This window comes from Lepisma saccharinum, chromosome 18 (assembly GCF_977018435.1).
Source record: "Lepisma saccharinum chromosome 18, izLepSacc3.1, whole genome shotgun sequence".
NCBI classification, from domain to species: domain Eukaryota; kingdom Metazoa; phylum Arthropoda; class Insecta; order Zygentoma; family Lepismatidae; genus Lepisma; species Lepisma saccharinum.
In genome coordinates this window covers 21,949,335-21,968,630 of record NC_139246.1, presented here as the reverse complement: position 1 = coordinate 21,968,630, position 19,296 = coordinate 21,949,335, and the positions used below count along the sequence as shown (strand labels likewise).

The 19,296-nt window shown below is 37.6% G+C and overlaps 1 protein-coding gene across 1 annotated transcript in view; it reads left to right on the top strand.

Moving 5' to 3' along the window:
* The window catches only part of LOC146001898 (TBCC domain-containing protein 1-like), a 49,738-nt gene that overhangs the window by 8,124 nt on the left and 22,318 nt on the right, over positions 1-19,296 (top strand). The window contains exons 2-6 of the mRNA XM_083139614.1: positions 245-370; positions 3,875-4,112; positions 8,876-8,990; positions 13,092-13,218; positions 15,058-15,167. Coding sequence (XP_082995740.1) covers positions 269-370; positions 3,875-4,112; positions 8,876-8,990; positions 13,092-13,218; positions 15,058-15,167 — 692 coding nt within the window. The 5' untranslated portion in view covers positions 245-268. The remainder of the gene's footprint in view (positions 1-244; positions 371-3,874; positions 4,113-8,875; positions 8,991-13,091; positions 13,219-15,057; positions 15,168-19,296) is intronic.

Genomic DNA, 19,296 nt, shown 5'->3' with positions numbered 1-19,296 from the left:
GAGGCTCTGGTGGCTGGACTCGTACAGTATAATCTTATGGGGCTTGTTGGGTTCTGATTGTGTGTGTTTGTGATTGTCCTTTCAGCGTATCACCATTCATCCTCATCAATCATTAATTAGAATGCATCCAAATATTGTAGACAGTAAAGATATAGCACAAATTTTCATCACATTTGTTCCAAGGTAATAGTCAATAAGCATTAATAATATTAGCTATGCTTAACATTGTGTTTTTTCACTTCAGTTAATAGTGCTTTTGCAAGACAAAATGGATCCTGTCAACAGTGCCGACTTAAATCTGTGGGTGAATTGTGACATGTTTGTGTATGGAATTCTGCCATATTCACCATCTGTTCAATGTATTACAGAGGTTTGTATTCCATGCAAAAGTTGCATTCTTATAAAGTTACTAATTATTAAGACTTACATGTGTAGTTTGTAAAATTATTTGAATTAATCCACATAATCAGATTTTTAAGGTTTCAATATAAATTTAATCTTCAATTTTTTTTTTTGTACATGTGTATGTGCATGACAATTCATTCAATACATCAGAAGGAAGTAGTGTTTACAGTTGTTGAGGAATGTTTTTGCTTGAGCAAAAAATGAAGCATCATAAAGTAGAGCTGATATTTAGGCTTTCATATTGTTAATTTTGAATCAAATTTTGGTGGATAAGTTCAGAGGCGCAACCACGAATTTTTGTCTAGGAGTGGGGCAAGTACCAGGAGGATAAACATGCCAATAATAATAGGAATAATAATAATAATAATGGCATATAAACAATACTAAAATAGTATAAAATTAGTTTAAAAAACTACTTACGTAAGTGAGTATGCAATTGTTGAAGAATTATATGCAAATGTGGAAAAGAGTATATAGGACAGGCTGGTAGAAGCATGCGTGTAATGATGATGACATTAGAAAAGGGGTCTTCAAAACAGGGCTATCGGAGCATATAATCAGGAGCGGGCATAAAGTTATGAAGAGGGAGGTTATCAGAAAAAAAGGAATAAATTGAATAGAAATGTTTACGAGGCTGCAAATATATGCATGGGGGAAAAATGTAAAACTTAATGGGGATGATGGTAATTTGGAAGAGGGATGGGTGAGGCTTTTCAAAAAAGTGGGACAAAGCAACAAGGAAAGAACCTAACATTGATTTCCATGTTACTCCGGAAGTCGTCAGAGCTGCTGGTGTAGAATGTGAGTTCGCGCTGAAATGCTGACGCAAATGGAGGGGAGAGTAGGAAGGGGATATAGGGGAAGTAGCTTTCACCTCTTCTCTGATTGAAGTTGTTTCACCAGTGCCAGCTGTGCAATCATGTGTGTTTTATCTTTTTTACGAGTTCCTGTTTCTAGGGGATCTTAATGGATATGGGTGTTTTCAGTTTTAATGGGTCTCTTAAATAGTGAGGTTTTTAACCCAACCCTCTACCTAATCCTCATATTACACTTTATAATGCAGCATTATGTTTTAGTGCTTAGAAATAATTATGAACCTGATGAAGGGGCAGTTTTACCCTGAAACGTCAGTCTTCAACAATTGCACACTCACTTACGTAAGTAGATTAGTTCTTTAAACTAATTTTATACTATTTTTAGTATTGTTTATATTATATAGTGAGTAATACGCACTGTTACGTACCCGCACAAGTAAACCATATAGCCAATGATTGATATAAGGAATCATAGATGGCAGCATGTGGAAGAAATATTAGGATCACAGATTATAGTAATGATGCGCAAGCGAATCGAATGAAAGTGTTTTGGAAAACTGAAATTAATTGTGCTTACATCAATTTATGAACTGAGATAAACAATGGAGATGGATAAAGGCGAGATAAAGAAATGATCGACACGTGCAGCATATGTGATTGTATGTAAAGATTAATAAAGTTAAAAAGCTATTACAATTTTATATCTCTAGTGGGAAGGAGTTTTCCCACTAGAGCTTTTTGGTTGTTTTCCCCGGTGCGGTGCCAACTCAGTGGCGGCCCCCAAGCACTTCCATTGCGGAGCATATATTGCTGACCCGGAACGAGGTCGAGTGCGGGACAGGCAGCGCCCCTCAATTAACCCCTTTTCTCTGCTTGTATTAAACCATCATACAGAAAGATATTGATTTGAATTATTGTTGTATCTTTGACAAAGCCCAAAAAGAAGGGAGATATAGCAGGGAAGATACGGGAATCAATCCAATGTTTAATGGTTGAAGGAATTTTGATATAGGTGCTTTTGTAAATAAGAGATATATTTACTAGAAGAATAAATATATGAAAGGCACATGATTTCGTCGATAGCAGAAGTGTACTGAATGATAGAAGAAGAAGTTTATAGAAGAATAAGTATATTGATTAGTAGAAGAAGTAGTCTGTTAACGAATAGAAGAATAAGTATATTGATTAGTAGAAGAAGAAGTCTATTAAACAATTGATAGAAAAAGAAGCCTATTAACCAATAGATGAATCAGCAAATTAATTGATAGAAGAAGAAGTATATGAACCAATTGATAGAAGAATAAGTCTATTGACCAATTTATAGAAGAAGAAGTCTATTAAATAATTGATAGAAAAAGAAGCCTATTAACCAATATATGAATCAGCATATTAATTGATAGAAGAAGAAGTCTATTAACCAATTAATAGAAGAAGAAGTCTATTAACCAATTGATAGAAGAAGAAGCCTCTTAACCAATAGACGAATTAGCCGATGGAAGAAGTATATTAACCAATCAACGATAGAAGAAGAAGTCCATTAACCAATCAACGATAGAAGAAGTAGTCCATCACATATCCAAAGAGAAGAAGAAGAAGCCTTCCCGTAGATGAAATATGTTTAGTAGAGATATATATGTGACCAAGAAACAAAGAGACAGCTTTAAATACAATCCTGTATATAAGTTTAATGTAATGAAAATTAAGAATATACGGTGCATTGTACCTTCTGTAGTAGGTTAAACAAGTTGTTTCCTTTGTTCTCCTTTCTCCTTCTCAAATAAGTTATCAATCAGTTTTAGTTGCCCTGAGAATCTCATGCTTTACCCTGGCCTAAGCCGGACTGGTGCTACCCTCTCCGGGACATGGCAGCACCCAGTTACTTAATAATAATGGCATTATTATTATTGTTGTTGAATGAATTAAAATGATTGGGTACGTCGGCACTGTAGGCCATTTTGCACCCTTCATTGTAGGTGGGAAAATATTCCCTTATCTAACATTCTGACAAAAAAATTAAAACAAGAAGTGTAAATAGCCCCTTGGAAAAATAAAAGTGCAAGGCTGTACAGGGACCTGCACGAGACAAATGTTAAAAAGTCAGAAAATACTAAAAGCTTCTTCAAAGACAGTGGAAGAGTCCAGCTCTTTGCAAGAAGCTAAAAACCTTTTGATAAAATACTGGTATCATCGCCCAAAAGAGATGATAAACACCCGGAAAGATTAAAAGTCTGCTGGAAATAAGCAACATCGACACATTCAACAAGAATGTGTCGAATAGTTAAAACTACATTACAAACACGACACAACGGAGGGTCCTGCCCTTGTAACAAGTGACCATGGGTTAGATGGCTGTGTCCAATACGCAACCTGGTTAGAAGAACTACTACTCTGCGAGAGGGATGGGCTGAGGAATGCCAAGCACCTATGGTAATGGCACGAAACTTGTTCCCGGTGACCGCATCCTACTCTTCCTGCCAATCGTCAAGATCCTCTCGCAGCCAACTAAATTGGCAAACAGCCATAACATTTTAAAACCTTGATTTATAGTGATTTTCGTTTTGGAGTTATTTTAAGAATTGGGGAATGTTAGATATGAGTCATTTTCATTTATAATAGATGCATCTTAATGCTCAAAGCATTGGTTTTCTTTGTAGCATTTGAAGAGGGTGGTAACGTACTGCAAGACCAAAGGTGCAGCAGGTTTCCCCTCGCTGTCCTATGATGTGTGGATGCACCTTGCATGCGACAAGTTCTCTCTCCATCCCAGCCTGGCATGGATGTACTTTCAGCTTGCTTCCCTCACCTCTTTTCCCGTAAGCAACCACCAGACGACCACCAAGGAGTGGATAGAGAAGCTAACTGAGATGGATGTGCCGCCACCAAGTACTTCAGGTGGGCTGTAGTGTGCGTCTGATTCAGTTATCATTATTTTTTTTTACTAATAATTGGACTCCGGGGCAGAGTGGTTAGCATGGTGCATTACGACACCGGGAGTCCTGGGTTTGAATCTCAGCATGTGCATAAGTGTTCCTCGTGAGTGTCCCTTCATCAATTAGTCATATTATCACTCATCCTCATCATCCCAATAGCCAAAATTGATAAGAAATCACAAGAATCAAATTTAATCAAACTTGGCATTCGTAAATTTGACTACTTGAAATAACAAAAGCTGTTTCTTTGTAAATATTTATTAATTCACAAAAATAGGAACACAGTGAATTAGAATAATAATTTCTTAGCCTGTATGTGATGAAAATAGAGATGCTCGCCACTGAGACTGCTAAGAAATGAGCCCCTACAGAAATTGCAATGTATTCATCGACATCGTAAAATTCATGACATAATTGTATTCTAGGGTTAAGTTTCTTTATAGTCTGTCATTAGTAGGGAAATGCTTTTAAGGTGCGAAATTATGGCCAGGAAAGGGAGAAAAAGGTTCTGAAAATGTTTTAAAAAAGGTGCTGTTAAAATGCTTTTATTTAATGCTCTCTTGGTCTGCACCTTCTGAACATAATGCGCATGGACTGCATAGAGAACTGTGGTTCTGACGAATAGGTTTTGTTGAACTTTGTGTTTTCTCTCGCGGGTTTTGCTCCATTATCTTGGAAGCTATTGGAGCTTCAATTATTATATTATACCATTTTATAGCCCTCGTTCTGCTCTACAAAATGAGACTACAGTCACTACAATCTACAATCTACTACAGGTAGGATTTTACGTAGCTGCTCAAGAAGAGTGAAATCATTTACTTTCCTGTCCAATTTTTTAACAAAACATGAAAGAAAAGGAAGAAAAAAGGTGCAGAAGCATCAAACAGGGGCTAAGAAAGGGATAAATGTGCTAATCTCATGAAAAGGTTGATAGTCACATGACAGGAAGAAGAATAATAATTTGTATTTATAGCATGTTATTTGTTAGTCGTCATAGTAACCAGGTGTTACATGTATGTGAATGGCTTCCGGACATTAAAGTTATGTCGTTATAATTTGAACCTATGTATCTTATCTGTCTTGTGCAAGTATAGATAGAAATCACACGCTTAACAAGGCTTACAAAGTGTGTTCATTTTACTTGATTTCATGTCTTAATATACATATCTCAAAACATCAGTATGAAAACAACTATATTTTTGGAAACCTTAAAATCTGTTTAATAGTTTTCAACAGATTTCAACAACCAGGGTTGTTAAAGGTCCTGAAATTGTAAATAAATTCAGTTCCGGTCAGGGAGAGAAAATCAGAAAGTATAAATTGGTTTTGGACCATAGAGAACCTTTTTATCATTAAAGTATTTCAATTCAGTCCCGGAACCTTTTTTCCAGATCAATTTACATGCGGTCCAAGTTCAGTATTGAATTGAAACTATGCAACTTGGACTGAATTTAAATTGGGCGAGAGAAAAGGTTCCAGTGTTGTTACGGAACCCAATAGAATCCATTAGAATTTAAGGGGTTCTGGGACATTTAACATCACGAGGGTTATTAAAGGTACAGAAATTGTATACAAATTCAATTCTGGTCTAGGTGAGAGAATCAGTAAGCGTAAATGGGTTCTGGACCTTAAAGAAACTTTTTATCTTTAAAGTACTTGTATTTCAGTTCAGTCCCAGATCCTTTTTTCCGGATCATTTAAATATGGTCTAAGTTTGGTATTGAAATGGAAACAAGATACAACTTGGACCGAATTTAAATTGTGCAAGAGAAAAGGAAACTGAATAGAACCCATTAGAAATTATTGTTTCATGTACATTTAACAACCCTGTTTTCAATTGCAGTAGAAGTATGCTGTTGCATATTCTCCCATGTAAATCAACTTTCTTCATATACATTGATATTGCTGGAAAATTTGAAGTTGTTGGGCTTTGTATGAGGGCTGCTGGAAAAGTTTCTGCAAACTACCACCAACAGTGGCGCTAGTGTTCCGCTATTATAAAAATCGGAAAAATAGACCTTTTTTATGTTTAAATTATCTTTGATTGTTTGTTTAAGCCTATTGATTTATTTTTCACAGCAATTTGAAGTAGTAGTTTCATGTGAGAAATGGAAATTTCTCGTGAACACTTTCGGGCAATGATTTTTTATGATTTCACATGTAGTTTAACACCGAAACAATGAATCGAGCGACTTCATTTGGCTTTTGGGGATGATGCACCATCCAATAGGACTGTGTACAATTGGTTTTCCGAAATTCCAGTGTGGTCGCACATTTCTCTGATGAATTTCATGAAGGTCGTCCATCCACGTCTGTTGTTGCCAGTAATGTTGATGCTGTGCATCAAATGATTGAGAGATCGGTATGTGACATACCGTGAGATTCAGGCATCCTTGAACATTTACATGAAAGCAATACATGCGATTTTGCATGGTCATCTGAACGTACGGAAACTTTCAAGCCGTTGGATCCCACACAACTTGACCGAAGCTCAAAAACAGGCTCTTGTAAATTTGTGTAAAGAAAAGCTAAAAAAAAAAAAAATTCAACCGAGGCAAGTCAAATTTGGTGTACTACATCGTTACAGAGGACGAAACTTGGATCTATTCAAACGAACCCGAAACTAAACAGCAATCCACTGTTTGGGTGTTTCAAAGTGAGCCGAAACCAACAAATGTTGTTCATTCGAGGAGTGCTGCCAAGCAAATGATTACTTATATCTTCGGTTATACCAGACATGTGGCAACAATAGTTTTAGGGAGAATTCACACCGAAGAAACATGCAACATGCGACATGCAACACGAAACACGTGTCACTTGGAAGCCAACACTCAGTAACCATTGCAACCTTTTGAACCGAAGAAACACGGCAAGATGCACGTGTCGCATGTCGCTTACGTACCTCTCGGACTGTGCCGTTTTCTCAATATCGTGCATCGTGTTGCTTCAGTTTCTTGTTCGCGCATGCGCAGCGAATGCTTCATTCCAACAAGCTGTATTTAGACTCTAGAAGAGAGCCCAACCGGCATTATGTTTGATCCTCTAATTTGTTGATATAATAAAGTATCAATATGTACAATGTTTTAACAATGTTTTAAGTTTTAAACACAACGTTCATTTTGCTTTATCAAGTTTTTTGATGCAGTTATCTATCGGCTGTAATTTGCCTTCAACATCGTGAAAAGAGGCCGTGTTTTGGCCATTTACCTGACTTATTTTATTTGAAAAAGTCAGCTTATGGAGGCACTTTAGTCCAAACTATATTAGTTAACATGGTAAAGTAATCTAGTGCATTGTTTTTCAATCACGGCTTGCGACCCGATACCGTGCCCTCGTATCAACTATACTGAGCTGTGAAATGTTCTGCTGAAACTGGTTGACAACTATCATAATCCCAATATCATATTTGAGTTGTGAGTTTTCGTTTTTTAAGTCCATTTTATGCACAAGAAGACTAATCAGAACTGGATCTGCCCGGTGCCTCCCCGGATATCGAACCCGGGATCACTTAATTACAAGGAGACGACGTTACCACTTTGTCTTCCATATTTTTATATTTGCCAACAAATATACACACGTAATCAAACTATTATTACTCTTATGATTATGCTAGAATTTATTTATCAATATTTAATTTCATAGGTACATGTTAATTCATGCATAAAATCTTCAATACTGTAAAGATTTACAAGGAAAATTCTTCGGATAAGGGCATTGACTTAAAAAGAATACCGTGACATGGTTTCAAGAAGGTTGAGAACCATTTCTCTAGTGTTTAGGTATTTGCTTTATTCAGATTGAAAAGTCTAGCGTATACAGTTTGATTTGAGTGCATATTATTTCTCAGTTTTCTCGTGCACAACATGCCTCTCCCAAGTTTCAATAACTTGCACAAATTTTACAACGCAGTTTACATGTAACAATGTCTCTTGTTACGTTATTTTCGGGTGATTAATAAACTGATTAATGCAATTATATCGGTACCATCATGCAAACTGAGCAAAGAAACCAAGTGTCGCTTTGCACGTGCATCTTGTCTCTTCGGTGTGAAACACTCGTGTTGCATGTCGCATGTTGCATGTTGCGTGTTTCTTCGGTGTGAATTCTCCCTTAGATGATCGAAGGACTGTAAATGCTGAGTTGTATACAACAATTTGTTTGCCAGAGGTCATCAATGAATTGCATAAAACAAACTCAAATGGTCACATTATTCTTCACCAAGACAACGCCAGTTCTCACTCAGCACACCAAACTGTTGATTTTTTGTTGAGTAAAAATTTATCACCTAATGACTTCTTTTTGTTCCCACACATGAAAAATAAGATACATGCTGAGCGATTTGTGTCGCCTGAAGCAGCTGTTGATGCATTCCGAGCAGCAGTTTCTGAGGTATCAACTTCAGAATGGAAACAATGCTTTCAAAATTGGTTTGAGCGTATGCAAATGTGTATCGATCTTAAGGGTGAATACTTTGAAAAACAATAAAGCCATTCCCAGAATTTCACATGTCTTTTTTCATATTGATTGCATTAACTTTTCCAGCAGCCCTCGTATTTTACTTGCATGCTTTCATTGGGGTTTTATTTCTATTATATCTAATTAATATGTACATAATAAATATATGTACAATAAATGAGAATGGTTGCGGTAAGCCAGGTGAAATTTTCAGAATACGCCACTGGAAATATGCAAAGATGTATGTGTTCTCTTTCTTGCTTTCTACAGAGGAAGTGAAACTTTATTCCATCAACACTTTGGAGTTTATTGTATTTCTCTTCATACAGAGGGTCTGTTTGACTTCATCCTTGTCGAATATTAAGGCTACCATCCATATGGAAGAGTATCCTTTTATCAAACAAACTAATCTTCATGGTACAACAGCCCGCTGGGTAAGGCTTCCCAAGTGGCTTTTCACGGGACAGGATCATAGTCTGGCTTTCTTTTTAGGAGGGGCTCAACTTTTTATTTTGAAAAAATGTAGTTAGGGTAAAATAGTACAAACTAACAATCTGCATTGTGCCTGCCACACTGTGTATTCATTGTGATTATTGTGTTTGTAAAAGTACTAACTTTTGCCAGAAAAAGCAGAAAATGTATGTATTTTATGTTATGTTCTTTTTCACAGAATATACAGGAAAATGTGGTGAAATTTGCAAGGAACACAAAAAATCATGTAACACACTTCATGTACATTATTCACAATTATATACACATATATCCTGAGAAATTGTTTAGTATGTCATTTTATCCACTTTATTCACTTATTTGAATGAATTGTGAGGCTAAAGTCGAATTTATTGTGGGGAAACTTAAATATTGTTATAATTTAAAACACACACTGATGCTAATGTTGAAGATCATCTTGTGCAAATCCTTGTCCTACCCACATTACATTATTGCACTGCAGCATACAGTAATATCTCCCAGGTGCTAAATTACATACTTCAAAAAAAAATAAAAAATCAGGGGCCTCCCCGATGGCGCAGTGGTAGAATCATTGCCTTCTAATCAAGGGGTCCCGGGTTCGATACTCTGTGGAGGCACATAGTGGTTCGGATCCCACTTTAAACTGTAGGTCCAGTCCTGATTAGCCTTCCTGTGCATAAAGTAGACTTTAAACACCAACTCAATCAACCAATTAAAAAAGAGAAGAATGTATATGCCCGTATTTAAAAAAGGCTCGCTCAGCTAAACATCTACAATAGAAGAAAATGCTTAACTCATGCACAAAATTCTTAAGAACAGCCCTTCAAAATTTTCTTCCAATGATATTTGTTCTGGTAGAACATCGGTTGAACATGATATCTGCAAGAAACACCATCTAAAATGCCCACACATAATCTCCATGTATAACAATCCTTCACCCATGGTCATTTGCTGCAAGAACTGGACCCTCTGCTGTGTTGTGTAATGTTCTTTTAAGTGTTCGGCATCTTCTTTTCGAATGTGTGTACTTTACTTTCCACAGGCAGAGTTTTAAAACTTTCCAATGATTTTTCATTCATTGTGGGAGATGATGACAGCATTTTATAACATGTTTTTAGCTTTTTGAGAAGTGGTAGCCTTCTACACTGCTTCTGACTTAAGTTTTTACACTATTCTTGCCTTTTTTAATGCGTTGTGTTTGTCTTGTTAAAGTCCTTTTACAACTTGCACTTTAAACCTTTTGCAAGGAGCTCTTTACACACCTTTTTTAACTTTAAGGTAAGGGATTTTTTCTCATATATTTAGAAGGGTGCAAAATGGCTATCTGTGCCAAAGTCCCCAAATATTTTAAATCAATCCTCGCTGTTACAGGAAAGAAACTGCCTGCACAAGATTAACATTATCTGCCATCATAGTTTTAAGAAAAAGAACTAAAGAACTTACTATTGTCCCACTAACATCATTAACCTACATCAATCTTAATAATTGCACTTGCACTTAAACATCATGTGACACGTATCCCCCCTCCCATTACATTGAAGTGTGACTCGATGATTAACTTGGGGATCGTCCGAGTCACAAGGGATGTAGCAAACTATTCAATACGAGAGGTTTTCATTTCATAACTCAATTTGGCCTATTTTGTCAAGAAGGGGGATACAATAGCGAAGTCCTCTCCACACTTACCTAGAGACCCGACCGTGATGAAGATCCATGCAAAGTCCCAGGTTTGAGGAACAACTTAGTGGGGCATCTTGCACCTTACGTTATACACCGGCTTGAACTTCCACGTTCCCGCACCCACTATACTTTGCAAATTCTTACTAACAACTGAGAGTGAGTTTTACCATGTGGGACGTTTTGTACTGTTATTCATATCCTTTGTGTCTCACCTCTCAACGAGAGGTCAAAGCCTATGTCCTCCATGGAAAGTCCGCAGAGGAAGTGAGGCCGGGATTACATATGCAGTGGTATGCAGCTAAAAGAACGAACCTATTCTCTGTGGAATGCAGCATTGTCGCTGAATGGTCGGAGTGGATAGAGGTGGAAAAGTAGAGCTTTTACAGATTTCACCTGCTAGCACACTTCAATATGCTACTAATTATAACTTATTGCATATCTTTAATTAATAATTTAAATATTACTCAATTCAAGGCATTATTCTATCATTGTGGGGCCTCCCTGATGACATAGTGGTAACCTTGTAATTAAGGGGTCTTAGGTTCGATAACCGGTGGAGGCATGTGGCACAATGGTTTGGATCACACTTGAAACTGTAGGTCTGGCCCTGATTATTCTTTCTGTACATAAAGTGGACTTGAAAGAAAAATCATATGTATGAATTCTACCAATACATAATCTTTGTATTACCTTTATTGTATCATCATGTTTTGTTTTTTTGTTTACTTCTCATTGATTCGTTATATCTGTGACAAGGGTTGGTTGTAAGAATGGTCCATGAGGCCGAAACATGCCTGCTTAAATAAAGACCCATTCTATTCCATTTTGTAGCAAATATACGAGGGGTGTTCAAATCAATCTGGGACTTTTTAGTTTATAAAATAAGAGAACAAATTTAAAGGGGTGGAAACTGCTTTTATTTTTTGACGTACTCCCCTGCTACATTTATACACTGATTCCATCGTTTAACTAATGCCTGGAACGCATAGAAAAATTTGTCAGTACGTTTGAACCATTCTAGGACAACCTGCTTCACTTCGTCATCACTGCTGAAATGTTGACCTCCGAGGAATTCTTTTAGGGGTCAAAACAGGTGGAAATCACTTGACACTAAGTCAAGACTGTAAGGGGGATGTGGCAATAATTTCCAGCTGATTTTGTGGAATGTTTGCATTGTGCGTTGAGCGTTATGAGGTTTGCATTGTCATGCAGAAACAGACTTCAACTCTTCGGTCAAAAGTGGAAAGCTGTTTTGGTACCCAGCATGCACTTACTTTTCAGAATAGCAAAATGTCATGAATTATTGTGTTTACTGTTCGTACCGAAAGATTACACACCTTAGCAATTTCACGACAGGTTATGCAATGATTGTCAATGATAAGCTGTTGCACACGCTGAATGTTCCCAGGAATGACTGCTGTGGGCTGGGAACCACCATGACCGGGATTGTTGGTGACAGATGTCTTTGAAGCGCTTGCACCATTCAGATGTCTTACTGCAGCTGAGTATTTCATCACCGTACTGTGCTTGCAGTCTTCTGTAAATTTCAGCTGGTTTTATGCCCCCTTCACTAAAAACTTCATCACCACCCACTGTTCCATGTACACGTTCACACTGCTGTCCGGCATCTTCAATACTGGTCTCTGGACTGGCGTGTGTAATGAGCACCGGCTACCAATAACAGGACACAGTTGCCAGTTCCTACTGCATGCACTACCTTTACCCTGGGATTTGTTTTTAAACCTGTAAAAATAAAGTCCCAGATTGACTTGAACACCCCTCGTATATGTATAAAAAAATTATAAATATTATTAAGTACTCTGAACTGTTAGTTTTCAACTTTCTGTATCGATGGAAATTGGTAAGAGCAGTGCTTTTGTTTCTGTGGGTACAGTGGGATCTTTGAGTATTACCGTGCAAATTGTTCATGACTATTTTCATTAATTTTTCTCTCACATCCTGTGTGTTTTTTAAGCGATGGATTCTTATGTATGTTGGTGCTAAAGTTGTCAACAACTTTTATTGAGTTTTCTCTTAATTCTTGAAGCTGTTATTGGGTCAAATAAAGTGCACGAACATAGTGATGGACAATTTGCACGGTAATACTCGTGGATCCCACTGTACCGGCACCTTTATATAGGTAATTATTTATGAACATATCACAGTGTTTTGAGTAGTTCTTATGATAAACACCAGAACAAACTAATTTGAAGAGTATCAGAACCTTTCTTCCCAGAAGAAAAAGGCACTGGGTAAGTGTATTGACTCAGCCCTAGAAATACAACTTGTAGGCAATACATGCAGCATTGTGACAAGCACCTTGACTAGAAAACAGATGGCCAAACAGTAGTCGTCCAGCTGCCTGGAATGGCTCACTGGAGAGACGGATGCCAGCGTCAGAGAGTCGATACGTTGATTTCATCAAGGAGCATGTTGAGGAGCTCGTCACTGTCCTTCAGTCTGTAAGTACAGTTAAATAAGCAAGGATGAGATCAAGTAATTGGTTATCATCAGTCTGCTCATAATGAAATATCAATTTGTCAATCAATAATATTGTTATCCATTATTTCTGTTAACGATGGCAAAAAACATGGATATTCAGATAAGAATTTTCCAGATTTGGAGAACTGATTAATAAATTTATAATATGTGGATTTCTGAAATCCAGTTAAAAAAACTATCCAATATAATGAATGGCCTGTGATTTCCTTGCATAATTTAGTTATGTTTTTTTGTGTTTACAAGAGCAAAATATTTCTGTGGTCTGTTAAGTGCATAACATGTGAGTAAAAAAAAAAGGTAAAGTGTTCCCCTGTGCTTAGCACCACGCCATGAATGCGTATAGGGGGTGTGTGACGCCCCACACTTTCTTGATCCGGTCGTGAGTGGGGGTGATGTGATCAGCATCACGCCCCTGACTGCCTTTACCCCCCTGGGTTTCCCCCAGGTACCCATGTTATTCGACGCTGGGTGGGTGCCGGGGCCGCTTCCATCGTTAGAAAAGTTCCCAGATTTGAACCGGCCGGGGATCGAACCCGGGACCTTTAGCATGGTAGTCAGACGCGTTACCGACTGAGCCACCGCGGCCACATGTGAGTACATAATTTATTTTTTCTATGGCAGAGGTATCTAACAGTCACATGTTATATGGAACTGCATGTGTAATATTTCATGTTGAATCAGAGCACTATTGATTGTTAGTAACAACATTTTCATATCCCTTTTTTTCGAGGGGGAGTAAAATCTAAAATTTTTTAGATGTTTTTTATCTGTTTATTGCATGAGACCATGAGAAATGAGTGGTGAAAAATTTCATTCTGTTCATTGTGCTCTTTTTTATGTGGAAAGTAAAAGAATTGTTTTTTTCTTTTAAAATTATTCAAAATATAGCATTGCTCTTCTTGGGAACTCACTGAGAGGTGCCTGTAAGAAAAGTCCACTGTGCATGAAAAGATGTGTAAAGTAGAGGTTTCTTTATTTGCAATTTCTAACATAAATTTTGCTCTTTTTGACCAGCTACCCCCTGCTATCCTTGGAATATCAAACTCAATTTCTTTTCTACGGGAAACCCTCACTGAGAACTACTCTTTATGCTGTAAACGTCAAGTTTTTATTAGGACCACCACCAGAGATATTGAGGCTCAAATTTTGAAAGTAAAAATTGAAAACGAATATATTCAAAGAACTATACTAAAAAATAAAACCAGTAACAGAGCTGAAATATTTCCTGCTAAGACTTTGGATGTATATTTTCCTTCTTAAGAAAAATATAGACAGTTCTTCTTCCCCCAAAATATCCCAAACTTCGAGTTTTGTTCAAAAGTGAATATCAATTTTGTCTAAATTCAGCCATTTGCATTAGAGATGGTAAAGAAAACATACAAGACATAAAATAAAGCTTTAAATGAACTGAAAACAATGTTTTTTATACCAGCTTTGTATCATTTTCCTTAGCTGAGTTATCAAATTTATCACAACTCTCTGTAAAGGCCAAAAGTGCTGATAGCCATGAAACAAAAATGGCCACCATTTTATAACTAGGGCACATAAAAAAAGTGGTGCTTATTTTGATCTACCCTTGCACAGATGTTAACAACAAAAAATGGTCAACCAACTGTGCTTGGTATGAATTGATACATTTGTATGAACTCTCAACTCATAATTTGTTCATACTGTATTATTTTCCCTTTTGTAAATATTAACCTTCTATAAAGTGATTGCTTTGGTAACAAATTTAACAGCAATGAATTCTTAATTACTATTAATTATATTACTACAAAAATGTTATAAATTATTTTAAGGATGTTGGTGAAATCAGTAACAGAGATTTCATCAGTGTGGATATTCTTCAAGCATTGGGACTGATCATAAAAGCCTCTTGCATCACAAATCCCAGCAAAGAAAAAATGTTGTAAGTATCAGATAAATAATTACAAGGGTCGTTCAAGGTTGACCGGGACTTTTATTTCTGCAGAGGAAATAGGTAGCAGAAGAAACACCAAACTATGTCAATTTTTCAAAGTATTCTCCGTGCGCGCCGAGGCACCGTTGCCATCATTCTGGCAGCTCCCGAATTCCTTTGGCGTAGAAAGAACTTGGTTGTTGTCGTAGCCACTAGAGGACATCGCTCCGCAGTGCTTCGTCTGTTGTGAATTTCTTCCCTCCCAGATGGTCTTTAAGGGGTGCAAACAAATGATAATCACTGGGGGCTAAATCCAGACTGTAGGGGGGATGGGGCAGAACTTCCCAGCGCATGTCGGCCAGAGTTGTTGTTGTCACATTGGCCGTGTGAGGGCGGGCATTGTCATGGAGAAGAATGACATTTCCAGACAACATCCCAGGTCTTTTCTTGCGAATGGACTTTCGTACAGCACCACTCAACAATGTGGAGTAATACTGGGCATTAATCGTGCTCCCTTTGTCCAGAAAATCTACATGGATAACGCCCTTCATGTCCCAGAAGACACTTGCCATGATCTTTCCAGCAGACGGCTGCATTTTGCTTTTCTTAGGTGGCAGGGAACCTTTATGCCGCCACTCCATGCTGCGTCTTTTGGTCTCTGGGGTTGAATTGTGCAACTATATTTCATCACACGTGATGATGGATTGCAACAATTCATCACCTTCTGCTCGAAACCGATTCAGAAGCTGTTCACAGACCGTCCTGCGTGTCCACTTCTGATCGAATGTCAGCTGGCGGGGAACCCACCTTGCACAGATTTTGCGGAAGCGTAAGTGGTCGTGAATGATTGTCTCAGCACTCCCGACACTGATATTCATTTTGGCAGCAATATCCCGTACTGTTACTCGCCGGTTCTCAAGAATCATTTGCTCAACACGTGCGATATTCACTGGTGTGACTGCAGTCGGGCGGATGTGTCCATGCGCACCAGCTCCCATCCTTCGCGAAACCGCTCACACCATTCGTACACTCTTGTCCGCGACATCGTTTGTTCACCATACTGTGCTTGCAATCGTCTGAAAATCTCAGCTGGTTTCACTTTCTCCTTCACGAGAAATTTGATTACACACCGCTGCTCTACAGCCACAGACACACTGCTTGCCGCCATGTTCGCTGCAACTGCTCCGTATGCGCGAAATACGTCATGCCGGGCGCTAGTTACTCGCGAAGGAATACATTACGTCACCGGCACGTTTCATCATGATCCGGCTATTCATCGATTTTTTACGTACGAAAATCCCGGTCAACCTTGAACGACCCTTGTATAATCATAAAGATTGAACTTACTTTACTTGTACACTTCTGTTCAGATAAAGTGACATGCACGCACACTCATTTGAGTTGAAGTCCAGCTTTGTAGGCGATCATATTTGGCCAAAGTAAATGTTCGGAAAACAGCATCCAAGTGGTTCTTACCATTAAACTATTTCACCACATGCAGGGAATTTTCTGAAGCTGAAAGAAAATGGTTACAGGAAAGCCTTGCATTGTAATTTAATTATTAATGCAATGCAGTGTAGAATGTTACATTTGAAAGACAGGAAAATTTCAGGAAATAAAAGTTTTCGAAACACTCATAATCATAGTTTTTCTTGTATGTATGCATTGCTTGCATTCTAGAATTATTTTCCTGTAGTTTACGGTTATAACTGTATCTTTAGTCAAAATGAAAATAAATGTCTGATGAAGGGAGCGTGTGTTCTCCTGAAACGTCACAACGAAAAACAGTTTTCTTATGCTTGTAATAACCGTAAACTACAGGAAAATAACACTCAGAATCCCTTAACTAATATAAAAGAAAAAAAAACTGACTCAATTCCTTCACTTGGGAAGAAGCTCATAATTGTTTGATATCAGTTGGGAGTGGATGGTGGTTCCATTAACCCCTTCCCCTAGCATAACGTAACAGCAATGTCGACATTCACCCAGGGGAATTCTGAGTGTTTCAAAAACTCTTTTTTTCCTGAAATTTTCCCCTGTCTTTCAAATGTAACATTCTACACTGCATTGCATTAATAATTACAATGCAAGGCTTTCCTGTAACCATTTTCTTTCACTTGGAAAGTCAGAAAATTCCCTGCATGTGGTGAAATGTTTAGTGGTAACCACCACTGATGGCATGCTGTTTTCTGAACATTTTCTTCGGCTGTACCTCCAAACACGATTGCCTATGATGCTGGACTTTAACTCAAATGAGTGTGCCACTTTAACTGAACAGAAGTGTACTTAATACACTATTTGAATTTTTAGTTTGTTTATTTTGAATGAAATGATAATGAGAATTTACTATGTGAATAAATGTTACTTTATTATTTTGCACTTTGCCCTTTTATTCTATGTACAATCATCTGAATATTTATGGAATAAATAACCCAGAAAGATCTAAAGAAAATACATCATGCCTGTATGTGGTTATTGTGCTGCTTCAAGGTGTCCCTTGTAGCAGCTGGGACAGGTATCACAGGGTGTCAACCAATCAAGAGAAAGTCAAAACCTTATCCTTGTGGTCAAGAATTTTTGCTATTTTTTACAGTATAGTGAATTTTCATTTTTATATACCTGTACTGGGATTTGATAAAATTGAATATTAAAAGCAAAGTTGCCCATGCATGTAGCACTGTGCCATGAAGGCACATTTAGGGGGTGTGGTGGCAGAGTCCCACACATTCTTAACCTCATTTTGGAGGTGATGTGATCAGCACCATGATTTGGCTACTTTTGTCCCCTCCATCCGCATGTGCCCATTGATTTGGAGCTGGGTAAACCCCAGAGCCACTTTATGTAGGGACAAGGCTGGAAACTGTCTGATCTTAGATCACCCATCCCGGGAATTGAACCCAGGTCTCCCACATGGCAGTCAGATGCCCCACCGACTAAACAACCACGGCTCGATAAAAATTGAATATTTCGAAACCTAAAATTTTATTGAGTTGTGGTTAAGATTTGTTAACTTTTTTCAAGAATTACATTCTTGTATTCATGAAGTTTTATTAAAAATATTTACGTCTTATATTACGAACCGCGTTGTTTATTCCCCTCAACATGAAAAATATTAAATAAAGTGATGTGGCCATTCCTCATCCAGGATGAAGTCTGAAGGGTTACTTTTTACATGCATTAATAATTTAAACAAGTCTACATCTCTTGTCAAAGTACAGCTTCAGTTTTCATCTTAACCGACATTGTGGTAGGGATTTTTCATTGAATAAAAATATCTATTGTCTTAATTTCCAACTATTCCTAAGTAAGGGGCGATTAAATTAATGTTAAGAAAAAGGACAGAAACGTCAAGAATATTGGATTTCGTATTTTGGTAGACACCCTGTATCAGCCAATAAGGCAAATCAGTAAAATTACTGATCTGATATACCTGTAACTAGCCTATAATATATTCCATGATTTTTGTTATTTTGTTGTTATTTTTATGCAGTAATTTTCCTCAAATCATATTCAAAATTAGCCCCTACTGTGGAACGATCTTTATCGTCATTGCGAGAGAAAACTGTAAGTTTCGATGAAGCAAAAATTATATAATTCATATTTGGATTTGTGAAGTTAATTTCTAAATGCCCAGTTCTTTACTTATGTAGTGAAATCTATTGTAGTTACCTGGTTGCATACATTAAATAACAACATTGATTAATTAGTTTTTTTTTTACTTCAATTTGTCATTTTTGTTGTTTTAGTAATTGCATTTTGGGAAATATATGAGTTCCTGTGAGTGAGCTTTCTTACAGGGAGGGACAAAAGTATGGAAACACCACGACATCAGAACGGGTGATATCGATGCAATTTTTCCACTTGAAATCGGACGAGGTGCGACATTCTTTTGTTTTGTGCCGTGAGATAGGACCCTGTCGGACTGGTAGGAGTCGACAGTTGCACTGTAGATAGCGTGCAGTGCAGTTGATACTGAATCATGTCCGAGCTGACAGTGTTTCAAAGAGGGCAAATCGTTGGTGCCTGCCTTGCAGGCGCCTCTGTTGCCAAAGTAGCCATGTTATTTGGTGTATCGAGAGGGACTCTATCCAAAATCATGATGACATAATAGTGTGTCCGGAATGCCATCATCAGATAA